The following is a 15,623-nucleotide window of genomic DNA, read 5'->3' as shown; positions in this document are numbered from 1 at the left end:
CAACTGCTGCTGTCTCCACAGTGTTACAGCCATCATTTTATCCTCAAAACGTCGCCATCGTTGTTCTCTTTCCAACATCTTGTCTTTCAAAGCTCAGAGATGTAAACTTTTTAAACTGTGTGGATCCAAGTGGAGGGATCACATTTTAGTCATTCAGTGATTCAAAGAATATGACCTTTTAATATTCTTTCAGATGTTTTCTGACTCTAAATGTTCTTTTCTCATTTCTTAGGTTTTTCTAATTTACAATTAAAACATTTTCAGCTTTTTTCCAACTTCTTCTTCTGTGTAACCTTCAGCTTTTAGCAGTTCAGCACTTTTGTTTTCAGGTTAAATTCGGGTTGTTTTTTTTTATCTCATTCAAGATTTTTAACTTAAATTCAGTAATTAATTCATTTCAGTGCATACATTCAGATTCAAGCATTCACACTGCAGTTTCTTCAGAAAATGCACTTTCTAGTTATATTTTATTTTTCCGTACGTTTTTTGAAAGCCTACTCCTTCAAAACCGTTCAACTTAGAAAAACCATTCAAACATCGTTAGATTCCTATTATTTTGGACAACATTGCTTCTATTTTTCTCATTTTTAACATTTATATTTTTAATTTTATTCAACTTTATTCAACAAAAATTTCCCATGTATTTCAATGGGGAGACCCTTCAAATTCTCATTCAACTTACTCATTTTTAAATTCTTACTACTTCAACATACGTTCACATAGAGCCACCATTCAAACTTTAAAACGAAGACAAGACATTCAACTATTCAACTTGTATTTATCTTTTCAATATCTATTATACTTTTTCTTCAGTTCCAGTTTAAGTTTCATGATGTTTTTTCACCCGTTTCAGAGTTTATAATGGGTGTGTATGGGACGGAATGTTGGGGCTAGAGTGAGGCAGCTCAACTGCTAGAGTGAGAGGAGCAAAAAAATTAATCTTAAAATCTTTTTTAAAACTGCTGCTGTGTCCGCAGCGTTTGCTCTACAGGTATGATTTTACCCTCAAAACGTAGCCATGGCTGTCCTCTTTCATCCAATGTGTTTACTATTGTACTAGGTGTTATGGTTCTTTCATAAATGTCACCAATGCACAGCCTCCTCCCTCCAACTCTTCCATAGACTCTAATGTTAAAATGGCTCAGAAGGTTCGTTTGAAAATCAGAAGAGCATGGTGTCTTTCCACTGTCACCACGTCCATATAATAAGCTCCACAGGCATGAAAACTGAGAATTAGGTAGACTAGACATTGCTGTCGCTCACGGTGAAAGAATTTTGTCAATACGACTTTTACTTTTCATTTGGGAGCGATTTGTTTCGGCCTGACTTTTCTGTTCATTTTAAGCAGCAAAAGTGAGGCGCATGTCTGTGTACGTGTGTATGGAGCCATTGGGTGCGGTCACTATAGCAACCAGGCTCACACCTGCCTGCTTAACGAGCTCTGCCTGCCACTCTGCCAAGATTCATCTTAAGCACTTCTCTTTCAACTGCTGCTGTGTCCACAGTGTTACAGCCATCATTTTACCCTCAAATTGTCGCCATTATTGTTCTCTTTCCAACACCGTATCTTTCAAAGCTCAGGCATTTAAACTTTTTAAACTGTGTGGATCAAAGTGGAGGGATCACATTTGAGTCATTCAGTGATTCAAAGAATATGACCTTTTAATATTCATTCAGATGTTTTCTGACTCTAAATGTTCTTTTCTCATTTCTTAGGGTTTTCTAATTTACATTTAAAACATTTTCAGTTTTTTTCCAACTCCTTCTTCTGTGTAACCTTCAGCTTTTAGCAGTTCAGCACCTTTGTTTTCAGGTTAAATTCGGTTGTTTTTTTGTTTTTTGTTTTTTATCTCATTCAATATTTTTAACTCAAAATTCAGCAATTAATTCATTTCAGTGCATACATTCAGATTCAAGCATTCACACTGCAGTTTCTTCAGAAAATGCACTTTCTAGTTATTATTATTATTTTCCCTTTTCTGTTAAAGAAATGTTTTTAACCACTCACCATTCAACATTCGACTCAATGGACAACGCTTCTTAGCTTCTGTGTTGATTGAGAGCTACACAGTGTTTATTTCAGCTGGAACCAAGATGCCCTTTCTTTTGTCTTGGGATTAATGAGCATCTCCCACTGGTTCTGGTTTTGTATGCTCACTTTTCTGGAGACTTTTCTGGAGAAAATCTCAGAGAAACAAACTCAGCGATTTCTTTGCCTCCTGTTTCGATGAGGCCTTCAAATGCCAGCATAAATGGGCTATAGTGATGTCATGAGTATCTTGAGACACAACCAATGCAATCGCCACAAATTAGGGTTGAGTTGTTGTTTGACTCTCTGCTTTTTATTGTTGTGTGTGTATGATGTCCCATGGTGGCAAACACTGGTGTTAACTCCATACCAGAGCATCCCATGTCCTCCACTATATTTATCGCTTTTCAGCCCCCCCCCCTTTTTTTTTTGCAATTGTTTTCCAGTACCTAGTTTGAATATTTTTAAGGTGTAGTTGTGACAGCGAAGCATGACTCTCCAAATGCACAGAAACAGGTCTCCCTGACAGTTGTGTATACCCTGCGCCAGAGCTCTGCCTCGCTGCGGGACATGAAATACCGGAACTTTGTTTCCGCACACTCAAGGCCTCGGCAGTGTTGACTCAGTATGAGAGTGTTTGTGTTCTTGCATCTCTCGCAGGGCTGCTGCCTGCAAACACAGCAGCTGGGTTTCTCTCATTATCTCATGAATTCACAAGTTAATTCAAGGTCTGAGAGCTTGTTTAACAGCCAGCGCTCGTCAGCTGCCTCATCCTCCCTTGCTGGAGACACACTCAGATGGCTGTGCGTGTTAGTGGGTTTAAATGTGACGCAATGGTGGAGTCACTGTTGTTTCTGTTCAGTCCGTCTTTAGTCAGAAAGTAACTTATACAAGAATGTTTTGTTAACATTTCGAAATAAGAAAAAGCTTTGTGTTAGGAAAACCATAATATGATGCCCTTTTTTCTGCCATCTTCTTTGTTGGTGTGTCCTGAGGATCTATGATTGCAAGTGAGCAGATGCTATCAATGTATTGAAGGCGGCTCTTTGAAGGAAATGCAACAGGCAGGGAGAGTAAGCAGAGATCTGGCCGCCTCTCATCACAAAGGCATTTCCTCCTCAGCCACTTCCTGCTAAGGAGCAGTCGCCCTTAAAATCACAGCAGAGGCCCAGGCTACGCTGACGGTCAATATGAGGCCTGTCATTTGGTCATCGGGCTCCTTTTATTGCTGTGAGGAAAACATCTTTAACCTTGTACAGTAGGTGGTTTTATAGCCCAAAGCATCATTAGTGGCTATCCACTGCAGTCCTGTTCTTTACAAATGGTGTACTCTCCTTTTTAAAGTAACAGCATAAAAGGAAAAAAAATGATGAGCAAGCAGGAAGGCAGGGTCTGTTTCAAGCCACAATCTGTGATCCAAGTATATTCAAAATGCTAAATCCAATCTCACTGTTAGTAACAGCAAAACCGGATTTGATTTGTTTTATGAAGCTGGAATTAAAGAGTCACAGAGTAGTACACAATACAGACATTTCACCAGTCCAATGGGACATTTCATCTGTAATATGAATTGATTGGTAACTGTTCAAATCCACCCAAAAACGTGGGGCCAGAAAAATAATTTCCTACGGTTTTGTACTTGAAAAATAAAATAAATGTGTCATTAATGTAAAATCACAATCTGTCATAAGTTTAATTTATTAGCAGGCTTTGTGCCCAAGGCGAAGTCGTGTTTAATTAGCTCACCGTGCACAGGCTGGTGTTGGGATTTTAAAACCCAACACAGAAGATCCTGTTACCAGTGGTACTTGTAAATATGTGCACCCAGACGTTCTGAAATATTCATATTTTGTGACAGTAAACATCAAAGCAATAATCAGCCCTGTCTCTTTAGCCTTGGTTCTGCTTAACATTTAGTGCTAATTAACAAACATCAGCCTACTTAAGGTTGAGTCCACTCATAAAGTCACTCACGCACTTGTTGTCATGGTTTTGAAGCAGATATGTTGTTGCTAGTGAACGTGAAGGTGCCTTTGGAACCAACTTATATGTTTCCAAGTAAAACAGGCAGTGTTGGAGTTGATATTAGTTAATGTACCTGTCCTCTTATCCAGTGGTTGATTCGTCTGTTATCATTAACACTTGCTGCATTTCTTTGTCATTTCTGACAGCTCTACTAATCTAGGAAACTAATTTAAAATTACACATGCATAATTAGCATACTGGCATGGTCATTTATAAAGGCAAACTGTACAGGATTGAAATTAGTTTATGTTGCAGTACAGACGCTTGCTTAACAGCATATGATAACTCCACCCCAACTGCTGTGCAGGAAATGGATGCTGACACTAAAAAAGTTGTTGTGTTGTTGTTTTTTTATAGGTTTAATAACATTTCTGTATGCTACAAATGTCATATGGACATTAAAGTTAGAGAGTCTGGGAAAAACAAAACATTTCATAACTAAGAGTCACAGGGAGAGCACATTATTTCTAAACTGTGGGTTTTATCTATAATGAAGATGCCCACTGTGCCTTATAAGCTGTTCAAAGGCTCTTTGTGATTTCCCTGTGAATCTGTAATAAAAACCAGTTGGCACCAGCATTTTCCTGAGGGACATCCACCCTACAGGAAGTGAACGGCTGAATAAAAGGAGTGGCACGGTTGACAGCTTTGCAGAGCACTTCCTCTGCAGGGACCGTGAAGGAAAGGCTGAGTGACTTGACTTTTTCTTCAAGCTGAGATGTTCTCCCACGGCCGCTGCAGTGAACTGAAGTGTGGAAATCGGCTTAAGGCGCCTCAGCAGGGTCAACTATCTGCCGTTCCTGCTGCCTGCCTAAATTGACCACCTCACTGCCCTGACAGGAAATGAGAGCAGAGGTTGGAGAATGACGGATGTGATTATTATTCTATATTCATGGCCTTGCTTTGCATCGGAAGAAATCGTCTCACGCTGCAACGCAGTTAACACTTCCTTCTCCCACTCCCCCTTCTCCCACTCCCCCTTCTCCTCCTCTTAGCCCTCCTTCTGCAGACAGTTTAAAAGACAGAGCAGCAGACAGCCTGAGGGCGGCTGGGCTTTAACTGGGCTGACAGTGGATCAGTACCATTAAACAAGTACGCAGAGAAAGACAGCAAAACAAAAGATATGACCAAATTATCTCTCCTCGCTGCCTGCAGTACAGTCCACTACACCAGAGTTTATTGGACGATTTTGAACCTGTTAAATGGGATGTGTAAATAATTTAGAGTTTATTGCTTGTTGCTCTGTAAAGATGTATTTTAAGGATGTACATTTTAAAGCTAGAAGCTAAACAGTAGTTAAAGGCGACAAGAAGTCTCTTTTTGGACATTTACACTGGGGGAAATAATTAGTTGATCCCTTGCTGAGTTTGTAAGTCTGCTCACTTTCAAAGAAACGAATAGTCTCTTATTTTTATGGTAGCTTCATATGGTAGCTCGGAAATATATTTTGGGTCATTGTCATACTGGAAGATCCCCCAATGACCTATCTTAAGTGTTCTAGCAGAATGAAGGAGGTTCTTCAACTCCAAACTGGAGTTGCTACTAAAGTTTCATTGTATTCCTGATAAACCTTTCTTTTGGTCATTTGGTCTGTGCAATCACAATTTCTTAAATTCCAAAAAGCTAGAGTTTTTTTAAACCCTTGCAGGGTCCTTCTGTGTGTGGAGTATGGGTTTTTAGCATGTTTTTTCTCAGAGAGCTCCGGTTTCTTTCACCTTTAAAAACATGGTAAGTTAATGCTGTCTGTCTTGTCCCAGGACACAATCTGAAGTTCATGTCAGGAGTTTAAACTTTTCAGGTAAATGAAAGTTAAAAAAGGTTCCAGAAATTAGAAAATACATTGAAAACTGAATATTCTCACATGTATTTCATAGATGATGTAATACTTGCTGTAACTTTAGACAATAATAGAAAATGTATTTTTAAATGTCAATTAGATGAACAAAGCTGCCAAATTTGTTGAAAGTCAAGAACAGCCTGAGACTGTATACCCCCACCAAGGCTGGAAATAACCTCCACTCTAAGCATGAATTAGTTCCTGGATCCAGATACTCTTGATATTTTCTTGGAAACTGTCTCCCACTTTTTCCTATTTCGGATCTACTAACTCTATTAGCTTGCACTCATGCAGCTTTCTGCTCATATACTGTACATCTTCATCAAGTCTTTATTTGCTCAAGTGTTTCTGTCCACACACTTGGTTTGTGTGCATTACTCTTTTCAGAGAGCCTTATTTAGCTGAACTGCCTCCACAGTCAGGCTTTAGGTCTTTACATAAAATTCTTCACAATCGATGAAAATAAAAGACTGTTACTGTGTGTTCTCTGGTCACTTGTTCTGCATTCATCTGTGTTTGTTCTACTGTGGCTTAGAGGAGAATACCAGCCACAGCTTTCCTTTTTGACACAATCCTCCCAATGAGAAACATGAAATTGTGTGAAACTGTTATGGAAGTCAGTTAAAGCAGTTACACTTTGCAGAAATGTTATTAGAAAAAGTCTGGAGGGAGAGTTTTTGACATGTTGTTAGCAAAGAAGCTGTCTGAGCCTCATTATGGCCTCTCCAAGCGCCTTATTACCAGGCAGCATGTTGTGATTTGCATGAATAGAGTCTTCTTGTTGCGCTTTCTCAGATATACATGCCAGAAGGACCTCGCCCACCATTGTTTTACAGTGTTAAACAGTGCAGGGTGGTCCGGCTGAGGTTTGGATAGCTGCTGCTGCAGACCACCCAAAGTTTACATCTGACCTCACCTCACCCAGGTCTTCCCACTCATTTCAGATGAGATCCAGACAATATGCCATTGAGCAGAACATACTAACATTGGTTTTGAGTTAATAGTGAGAAAACTGTCTTTAGGGCTGGACTAATGTGGATTATAGTGATATTTTTGGATTAAAGCTAATTTTTTTCTTCATGAACCTGTTTGTGCAGCGGTTTATATTCAGAAAGGAGCTTTAAGGATGGCTGGAAATCCAATAGGACATTAGATAAAACAATAAATGGGGACACAAGTTAAAAAAATAATCAAATTAATGGTCAAAAACATGAAGCTGTACTAAAAGAGTGGATTTAAAATATGTATAAAGCTGTCACTACACTCTACTCCTCTCAGAGCCTCATCAGGCTGTTTCAGCAGCTCAGAGCTGCCAAGCAAAAATGTGCCCCACCAGAGGATTTTGGCCTGAACGTTGGAAAACCTAAAAACGGCTCGTGCAGATGACCCAAGGGACCCACTCGCTTCATCCAGCAAAAAACTCAGACATGGACTATATTTTGGCACATGAGCATGTAGTCTTGTGTAAAGTCATAAGAGGCATTCTTATAGCCGATACAATTACAACCAGTGCTACAGCTTTAATATTGGTGTAATGTACATGAGTAATCATCTTAATTAAAATAGCCTCAGAGCTGTTATTTTGGCCACTTGTGGGCAGCAGAAGTGAATTATGATAGCAATATTATATCACCTTTACTGGTGGCAAAAATGCTCATGAATGGGAATCTGATACTCACTTCATTTGGTTACCTCCAATACCAGAGAAAATACTGAAGTGTTTAGCTGGTCTACTGGCAGTTCACCTGAAAAATGTCTTTTAAAAAATTCTGGCCAGCAGAGGCCAAAAATGAATGTGCTAGACCTGCGTAAGGCTCCATTCACACAATTCTAGAGACTGGTTGGCGTGTACCTGGTAGGGTCGTAAGTATTCCTCAACTGCTTGCTGGCAGTTGCCGTGAAATCAGTTGTTAAGTTCCAGTCACACAGCACTAGAAACTAGTCAATCCCCCAGTAACTACCATTCATTAGTGAAAAATGTGTATTCCTCGGTAAATGTTTGTGGGATGTTGCTTGCTGTCACTTGGTGAAGTGGTCACCAGTAGGGCTGCAGCAGTTCGTTGCCAATATCGATGATGTCGACTATGAAAATTAGTCGACGTGAAATTTTACTGGCGACACGTCATATACTATTACCACGTAAATGTATTAGTATATAGTAGTTAATATTTTTTTTTCTGATGATCCTATTGAGTATTGTTAAAAACACATTTGATTATTTTCACATTCATATGTTTCCTAAGTCATTAATTTAATTTGCTGTGAGACGAGACAACAGGGTGATATTCACAGGTGGGCAGACCTGAACATGTGAGGCACTGGAGCCTAGAACAGGAGGTTTGCCCGCAGGATGAGAGTTATTGAAATGATCGTTGACTAATTGACTAATTGAAGAAAAATTGGCAGATTAGTCAACTACCAAAATAATCTTTAGTTGGAGGCCATTTCTTTAGATGGAAGATATCTCCAAACACTCCATTTCGTGCTGTGCCTCTCTGAATCATGAAGTGAACATGCATGTATAAGCTGCAGTACCAGCAGGGGAGATCATATATTTAAAGCCAAGAAGCTCCTAGCGACCAAAGATAGTATGAAGTACAATCCTTCTATGCTAGTAACGATTAAGCTAGGCGGCTAATATGTATTTATATGTAAATGTGTTAATAATGTCTGTTTAAGCGCTTTCCCTTGATAATTTTCATTTTGGTTTGAAATGAAATATTTCCCTCTGCTGTTACTGAGCTTACTCAGCTTCTGCATGCGTGACTGTGTTATAAATAGGCACAGTGGACTGATGTATCTATTATATGCTTGACCTTAATACTGGTTTGAACAGAGACCGTTCATTAAAAGTTGCACATTTAAAATGTATCTGCTGCACCAGTGAAGTGTCTCTGTTTCTAGTATGTGTCACACTTTTTCGAGTTTCACTTAGGTTAGGTATGTAGCGAGTGTTTGCAAACAAGTCAATATCTTCCATGCAGTCTGCTAGTGACTTAAACAATCTCAGGGAGGGTTTTGGTGCAGCATTTTAATTCTGATTGTGACTCAGCGATGACCAACAGCTTCTAGCAACCACTCACCAACTGGTTGGAGAATGCACATTTTTTCCAGAGACTGCTAGGGAGTTTCCAACCATTGTAAATGAGGCCCAAGCTAACAAAGAATATAACGTTTGTGGGCCAGACAACTAAAAGAGGCTAAAAATTCTAGTTAAAAAAAAGAAAAGTTAAAAAATCTATCCTAAATTAACTTACAGTCAGTAGATATGCTTACCTGTATTTGCAGCTCTATATGCACATAATTTCCATGTACAACCTTCCCACAGCAAACTGGCCATATTCTTTGACAAGTAATTTATCTTGTTGAAAACACTAACTAAACAGTCGCCCCACAAGAACGTGTCAGTGTTTAAACTAAAGACAATAAAGTAATTTTTATGACAGTAGTGATAATGGCCTTTGTTGCTAATGTGCCTTAGATTCCATTGCCCAGCCTGTGCTAATACTGAGAACATGGCACACAGATACAGTTTTAAGGGTTATAGCACAAAACAAAACCATACTTAATGTGCTAGAGAGTAATGAAGGTTAATCACGCACACCTTTATGCATTGCTACAGCTATAAAGTGAATCTTTGTCTCCCAGCAGGATAGAGATTAATCATAAGCTGGTATTTGTTGAGCCTGTTAGGACTCAGAAACCCTGCATGTGGTTTTATGGGGATACTATAAAGTAGCTGATGCTGCAGCTTTTATATACCAAATTAATAATTTTGCTTCAGTGAATGGGCTGTTAATGGTTTCCAAAGCATAAGACAGTAATTTCCCCTGATGTTCTAAATGTCAACAGCTGACAGTGGGAAGCTGTAAAGCTGTGACTTCTTGTTTTGGAGCTAAAATCAAACTTTAAAAGCAGAACCTAAAGCAGAACAGCTGTTTGTTTGAACCTCTTCCTATCCCCTTTGTGTCTGAAACAGTCTGTATATCTATGTTTTATGTGAAGCAACAGAATGAACTGAACTTGAATCTTTAAATGCTTCAATGAGTGTGATGTGAAGCAAAGAACATACATGTCCTGATTGAACAAATTTAAACTGGAGCGCTCAAACTTTAGAGTCCCAGTTTAATTAAGCAGTTACACACGTGGTGCACATAAGATTCAAAGAAGCCTGTAAAACTTTGGCTGCAGTGTTTTTGATCTAATGTTTGGTGTACGTGTGTGAGTTAGAAGCACACCAGGGTTGCATGCAGCTGTCTAAGAGGATCTCTTGCTGTTATGTGATGAAATACCCTCAGTCACCTTTTTCATTGCACATTGTATAGGTTTCCATAAACTGTATTTGTTTTCCATTAGAAATTCTGATTTAATTCAGTAGATCAATCAAAATAGTTCAAACTAAGATAACTGTTAACAAAGCAGAGAACAGGAAATTGGCTTTACCAGATTTTATGAAGGTGAATATTAACATCGTATTGATGTTAATGATAGACAAAGTGTGTCTGACATCTGCCAAAGTTAGCTGAAGCCAGAATACTGAAATGGTTCATATATGGTGCTTTTGTACATGAGCAATCGAAGCACTTTACACAAGCTACACCTAAGTGCTTTCTATTTAACATTGTCACGCAGATGAACACATCAGAGCAAGTTCAGTATCAGGATTCTTTGGCATACAGACAGGAGCAGCCATGGATTGAACCACTAACCTTCAGATTAGTAGATGACCTGCTAAAACTCCTGAGCTACAGCCCAGTGAAAGACTGGATGTTTGCTTGTATAGTGCAGTACAGCTGCAAGTCTTCCTCGGCCTCTTCCTCCTTGCGCTTTATGCCATCTTTGAGCTGACTGTGTTATAAATTATGGATTACAGTGAAATGCCTGGTGTCTCTCAAACTGCTATGTTCCACTGACCCATATCTGCTGTTTGCATTTCTTCACGCTCCTGTTCTTTAAGCCTTGTGTTTATATTGACTGCAGTGGGTTTAAAGTCTAGTCTGATTCCTGGCAAGGACTGCAAGAGCAGACAGAAAGTTATACTAAACGTCGCATGATGCATCTACAAAAAACAAGAAATATTACAATGTGTGGAAATATGTGCCACGTGTAACTCACAAAGAGAAGATAAAAGTCCAATTATTCTATCCTAAAACTATATCAAGAGACATTTCATTCAATATTTGGTATTGCACTAAAGGATGTTGAACACAAGCTATGTTGTATCGTTCACATTTTCCTGTGTGAAAGTATAAACTGCTTCACAGACAGACACACAGTTACTACAGCAACTGAGCTCTTAAAACGTCTTTTTTTTTTGAAGCACCACAGACAAGCTGGAGCATCAAAGGTGAATGAATCAGTTTCTGTTGTTTCCACCTGTATAGAAATGCTGTTTACAGAATAGTTTCAGTTTTAAGATGAAACTATATTTGTAACAATTTTTTAAAGATTTGTGTCTTCAGCAGGAACCAGACAGCCTGGGGCTGAGAAACTAACATTTATTTGTTTTGGTATTTTTGGAGGATTTATTAATAGAAGGAAAAAATACAGACTACTAATCTTAACCTTTATCAGTGTGATAGTAATCACTTTGGAGGAAACACTGATCCTGTGTTATATTTATGTCTTTTAGTTAATTTGAATCCAACAGCTAAGAGTGGACAGCAGTGTGAGTTTGCCTTCTGTTGACCAAAGATGAGGGAATATTTTGTGTTTTAACTTGATCATATCTGGCAGCTGACTTGTCCCCTGAATATAACCCTTCTGCGTTTTAGATTTTAGAAGCTCAAAAACAAGATAATCTCTTTTTTCTTTCGAGTATGTTAATTATTACAGAAATAGTCTTATCACTAAGGAGAAGATTAGTCTGAATAAATAAGATAACATTTATGAAGATTAATTGCTATCATCGCCCAGGCAGCCAAAACTCATGCGTGTGCTTAATTTTGTATTCTACTGATGTTTATTTTCTGGGCTGAATCTGTACATGAATATCCTGAACTCCTGAAGGATGCATCAAAGAGTTTAGGAGACTTTAATCATCCAAATAATTTTGAACATCCACTATAGCTATACACACTGGTGTTTAGTTTGTCTTAAAGAAGACAGAAAACCAAAAACATTCAGATTAAAAGATTAAAAATCTTACTTTGAGAGGACGCATTGGTATATTCTAAATAATAATTAATAACTGCTGACTCAATATATTCTCTGTCTTACAGTGATCATGGGAGGCTGTTGACATCTGATCTCCCCGTTAGCTCAGAGGACGCTAGAGTAGCTCGAAAACACCGCCGGGTGTGCAGTCACTGGTCCAAACATGGCTGCCCATCGAATCAGAGCCACGACGAACAACAACGCTTCCCTGCCTCGCTGCAAATCAGAGGGAACGCTCATCGATCTCACCGAAGGAGTGTCAGAAGCCAGTCTCACCGATGTCAAAGGTCAGCAGGCCTGAAAAGCGTATTGAAATTAATGACACAAGAGTCATTTATTTCTTTTTTTCTGTTTTTCTCTCAGGTTTGAAGTACTTTACTTTAAATAAGCTGATTACAATTTTTCAGAGATAAACTTTGATAAATACTACTTTTAAGTGCTTTTTAGGGTAAATTTTTCAGTATTGTTAAAACTAGGAATAAAGTTTAAATAAACCCCAGACTCAGCAGTGAACTTCTTTAGATGCAGACTCTGTTTTGTAGTTGTGTTTATGGGGATTATAGGTACTATCTTTGATAATTGTAGAGCTCTCTGTAAAATCCTGTGTAAACAACTCCACAAAGAACATTCTAACTCATTCCGCATTGAGCCATCATTCTGCCATACATATTGTTGTTAAGTGTAGGTAAGATACACAGGAACCAAACCCCCCCCCCAAAGAAAACAACAACAACAAAAAAAACAAAATAGGGGCATGAAATAGTGAGAGAGCTTTCCTTCCATGTCTGCACATCTGGTAGTGACACTCCATAGCTGAATATAAATGGCCCAGGTTCTGCATATGTAGACAAAAAATATTTAGTTCTTGAAATAATTTGTAATAAATAAAAATTTGTTAAAGCCCTATTTCTAGAATTTTAGAAGTTAACCCTACTTCTCTATAGAAACACTGAAAAGTTGATGACTAGCACTTGCCTTATATACATAATGATGTATTTCACCACAAAAATATCACACTTTCATGTTTTATTTATTTATTTTTTTCCAGTGCCTTCTCCCAGTGCCTTACGACTGGACACAACTGCCTCCTTTGGCACTGCCAGGGAGGTTGTTGCCATTAAGGACTACTGCCCGTCTAGCTTCACCACCCTGAAGTTCTCTAAAGGAGATCGCCTCTATGTTCTGGACTCGTCAGGAGGAGAGTGGTGGTATGCCCACAATAACAAAGAGATGGGTTACATTCCTGCAGCATATGTGGAGCCCATTAACTACAGAGACTCGTCCTTCAGCGACAGTGGGATGATTGACACTGTGGGAGACTGCAATGAGGAGGCAGCCAAAGAAATGGACCTTCTAGGCGAGTGGGCAGGAGTGATTCTTAAACCAACCACCTTCCAAAATGGAAATCCTTTTGCAACTAACCATACCTCTACAAATCCCTTTCTAAACGGGGGTCCCCAGAGCTCACTTGATCAAAACAGTAATGAAAAATCAGTTGATCTTCTTCTGTTTGATACCGTCACTCCATCGTTGCCCAAGTCCACCAGCAGCACTGTTGACATTAATGGTTTTGGCAGCGGTGTTATCAGTTTGAACCCTGTAAGTCCTGTGGGGGTCGGTCAGGTTATGCGCAGAGACAACCCGTTTTTTAGAAGCAAACGTTCCTACAGTCTGTCGGAGTTATCCATCCTGCAGGCACAGTCCGATGCTCCTCAGGCCTCTGCTAGTTTCTTTGGAGGCCTTAAAGCACCAGCACCAGAGCAGTTTCAGAGCAGGGAGGATTTCCGGACTGCATGGCTTACACACCGCAAGTTGGCCAGGTCCTGCCATGATTTGGATTCCCTTGGCCAGAACCCAGGCTGGGGCCAAACGCAGCCGGTGGAGACTAACATCGTATGTCGACTAGACAGCTCAGGCGGAGCTGTCCAGCTTCCGGAAACCAGCATCAGCATCCATGTACCAGAGGGCCATGTCGCCCCTGGGGATACACAGCAGATCTCAATTAAAGCTCTGCTAGACCCGCCGCTAGAGCTCAACAGTGACCGCTGTACCACTGTCAGCCCTGTGGTGGAGATTAAACTCAGCAACATGGAAACCAAAACCACTGTTACCCTGGAGATGAAAGTGTCTGTTGTGGTAAAAATGGAGAGCAGGCAGACTACTGAAGTCTTGTGTGTACGAAGTGATTGTAAAGAGGGACCTTACACTCCTGTTCCTCAGGCATACATGTATGGAGACACAGTCCAGGTGTGCCTGGATAACCTTGAGCCATGTATGTACGTGTGTGTCGTGGCTCAGGCTCAATCCTTATCTCCAAATTCCACAGTTTGGGAGCATGTGGTTAAGAAGATAACTTTGGGAGTGTATGGTCCCAAACACATCCATCCATCCTTCAAAACAGTGGTGGCTATGTTCGGCCATGATTGTGCGCCAAAGACACTGTTGGTGAGTGAGGTTGGCAAGCAGGCCCAGTCTGCACCACCAGTTGCTCTCCAGCTCTGGGGCAAACACCAGTTTATCCTGTCCCGACCGCAGGACCTTCGTGTAGGAGTTTATTCCAACATGGCCAATTATGAGGTAAAGGCTAGTGAGCAGGCCAGGGTAGTTCGAGGATTCCAAGTTAAGCTAGGCAAAGTCAGCAGGCTTGTCTATGTCATTGCATCACGCGCAGACGATGTGTCGGATTTCACCCTAAGAATCCAGGTCAAAGATGACCAAGATTGTATACTGGCCCAGTTTTGTGTCCAGACACCAACACCGCCACCCAAAGCAGGCCCAAAGACATCAGCGCAACGGCGATTCCTGAAGAAGAAGGAAGTTGGTAAGATTGTCTTGTCTCCTCTTGCCATTGCCACTAAGTATCCTGTTTTTCAGGACAGGAGAATAAACAACCTGAAGTTTGGAAAGTTAATCAAAACTGTCATACGACAAACAAAAAATCAGTACTTGCTTGAATATAGGAAAGGAGATTTTGTAGCTCTGTTAAGTGAGGAGAAGATCAAGCTGAAGGGCCAGTTGTGGACAAAAGAATGGTACATTGGATATTATCAGGGCAGAATGGGACTTGTTCATTGTAAGAATGTGCTAGTGGTCGGCAAAGTTAAGCCAATTTACTTCACTGGGCCTGACCTCACAACCTCATTGTTACTTGAGCAGATACTGAAGCCCTGCAAGTTCCTCACATATATTTACGCCTCTGTAAGAACTATATTGATGGAGAACATTGGCAACTGGCGAGCATTCGCAGATGCACTTGGATATGTCAACCTACCCTTAACGCATTTTTGCCGCGCTGAGCTGGACAGCGAACCAGAGAGGGTTGCATCAGTGTTGGAGAGGCTGAAGGAAGACTGCAACAATGCCGAGAGCAAAGAGAGGAAGTCCTTCCAGAAAGAACTCCTGACAGTAAGTTACTACCTTGGCATCCTCCTCTGTAGCAGTGACATAGCGTTTTCTTTGAACAACCGATTTGAAGAAATGAAAATTGTTCTTTTCTGTTTTAACTTTTCAGTTTCATTTCGATACATTATGGCCTTCATTGGTCCAATTAGAGGCATTATTTGTTCTTTATCCCCT

The 15,623-nt window shown here is 40.0% G+C and overlaps 1 protein-coding gene across 2 annotated transcripts in view; it reads left to right on the top strand.

The window, feature by feature from the left end:
- The window catches only part of LOC146556361 (SH3 domain-binding protein 4), a 61,352-nt gene that overhangs the window by 23,930 nt on the left and 21,799 nt on the right, over positions 1 to 15,623 (top strand). For both annotated transcript variants that reach the window (XM_085249607.1, XM_085249608.1), the window contains exons 2-3: positions 12,113 to 12,334; positions 13,096 to 15,452. In XM_085249607.1, the coding sequence (XP_085105733.1) occupies positions 12,211 to 12,334; positions 13,096 to 15,452 (2,481 nt within the window). In that variant the 5' untranslated portion in view covers positions 12,113 to 12,210. The remainder of the gene's footprint in view (positions 1 to 12,112; positions 12,335 to 13,095; positions 15,453 to 15,623) is intronic.

Source organism: Mchenga conophoros, linkage group LG16 (genome assembly GCF_057382185.1).
Source record: "Mchenga conophoros isolate Kocher_MC1m ecotype Shallow Benthic linkage group LG16, M_conophoros_male_GT1.1, whole genome shotgun sequence".
Taxonomy (NCBI): Eukaryota; Metazoa; Chordata; class Actinopteri; order Cichliformes; family Cichlidae; genus Mchenga; species Mchenga conophoros.
Note: the sequence above shows the minus strand (reverse complement) of the source record. Positions and strands in the feature narration are given on the sequence as shown.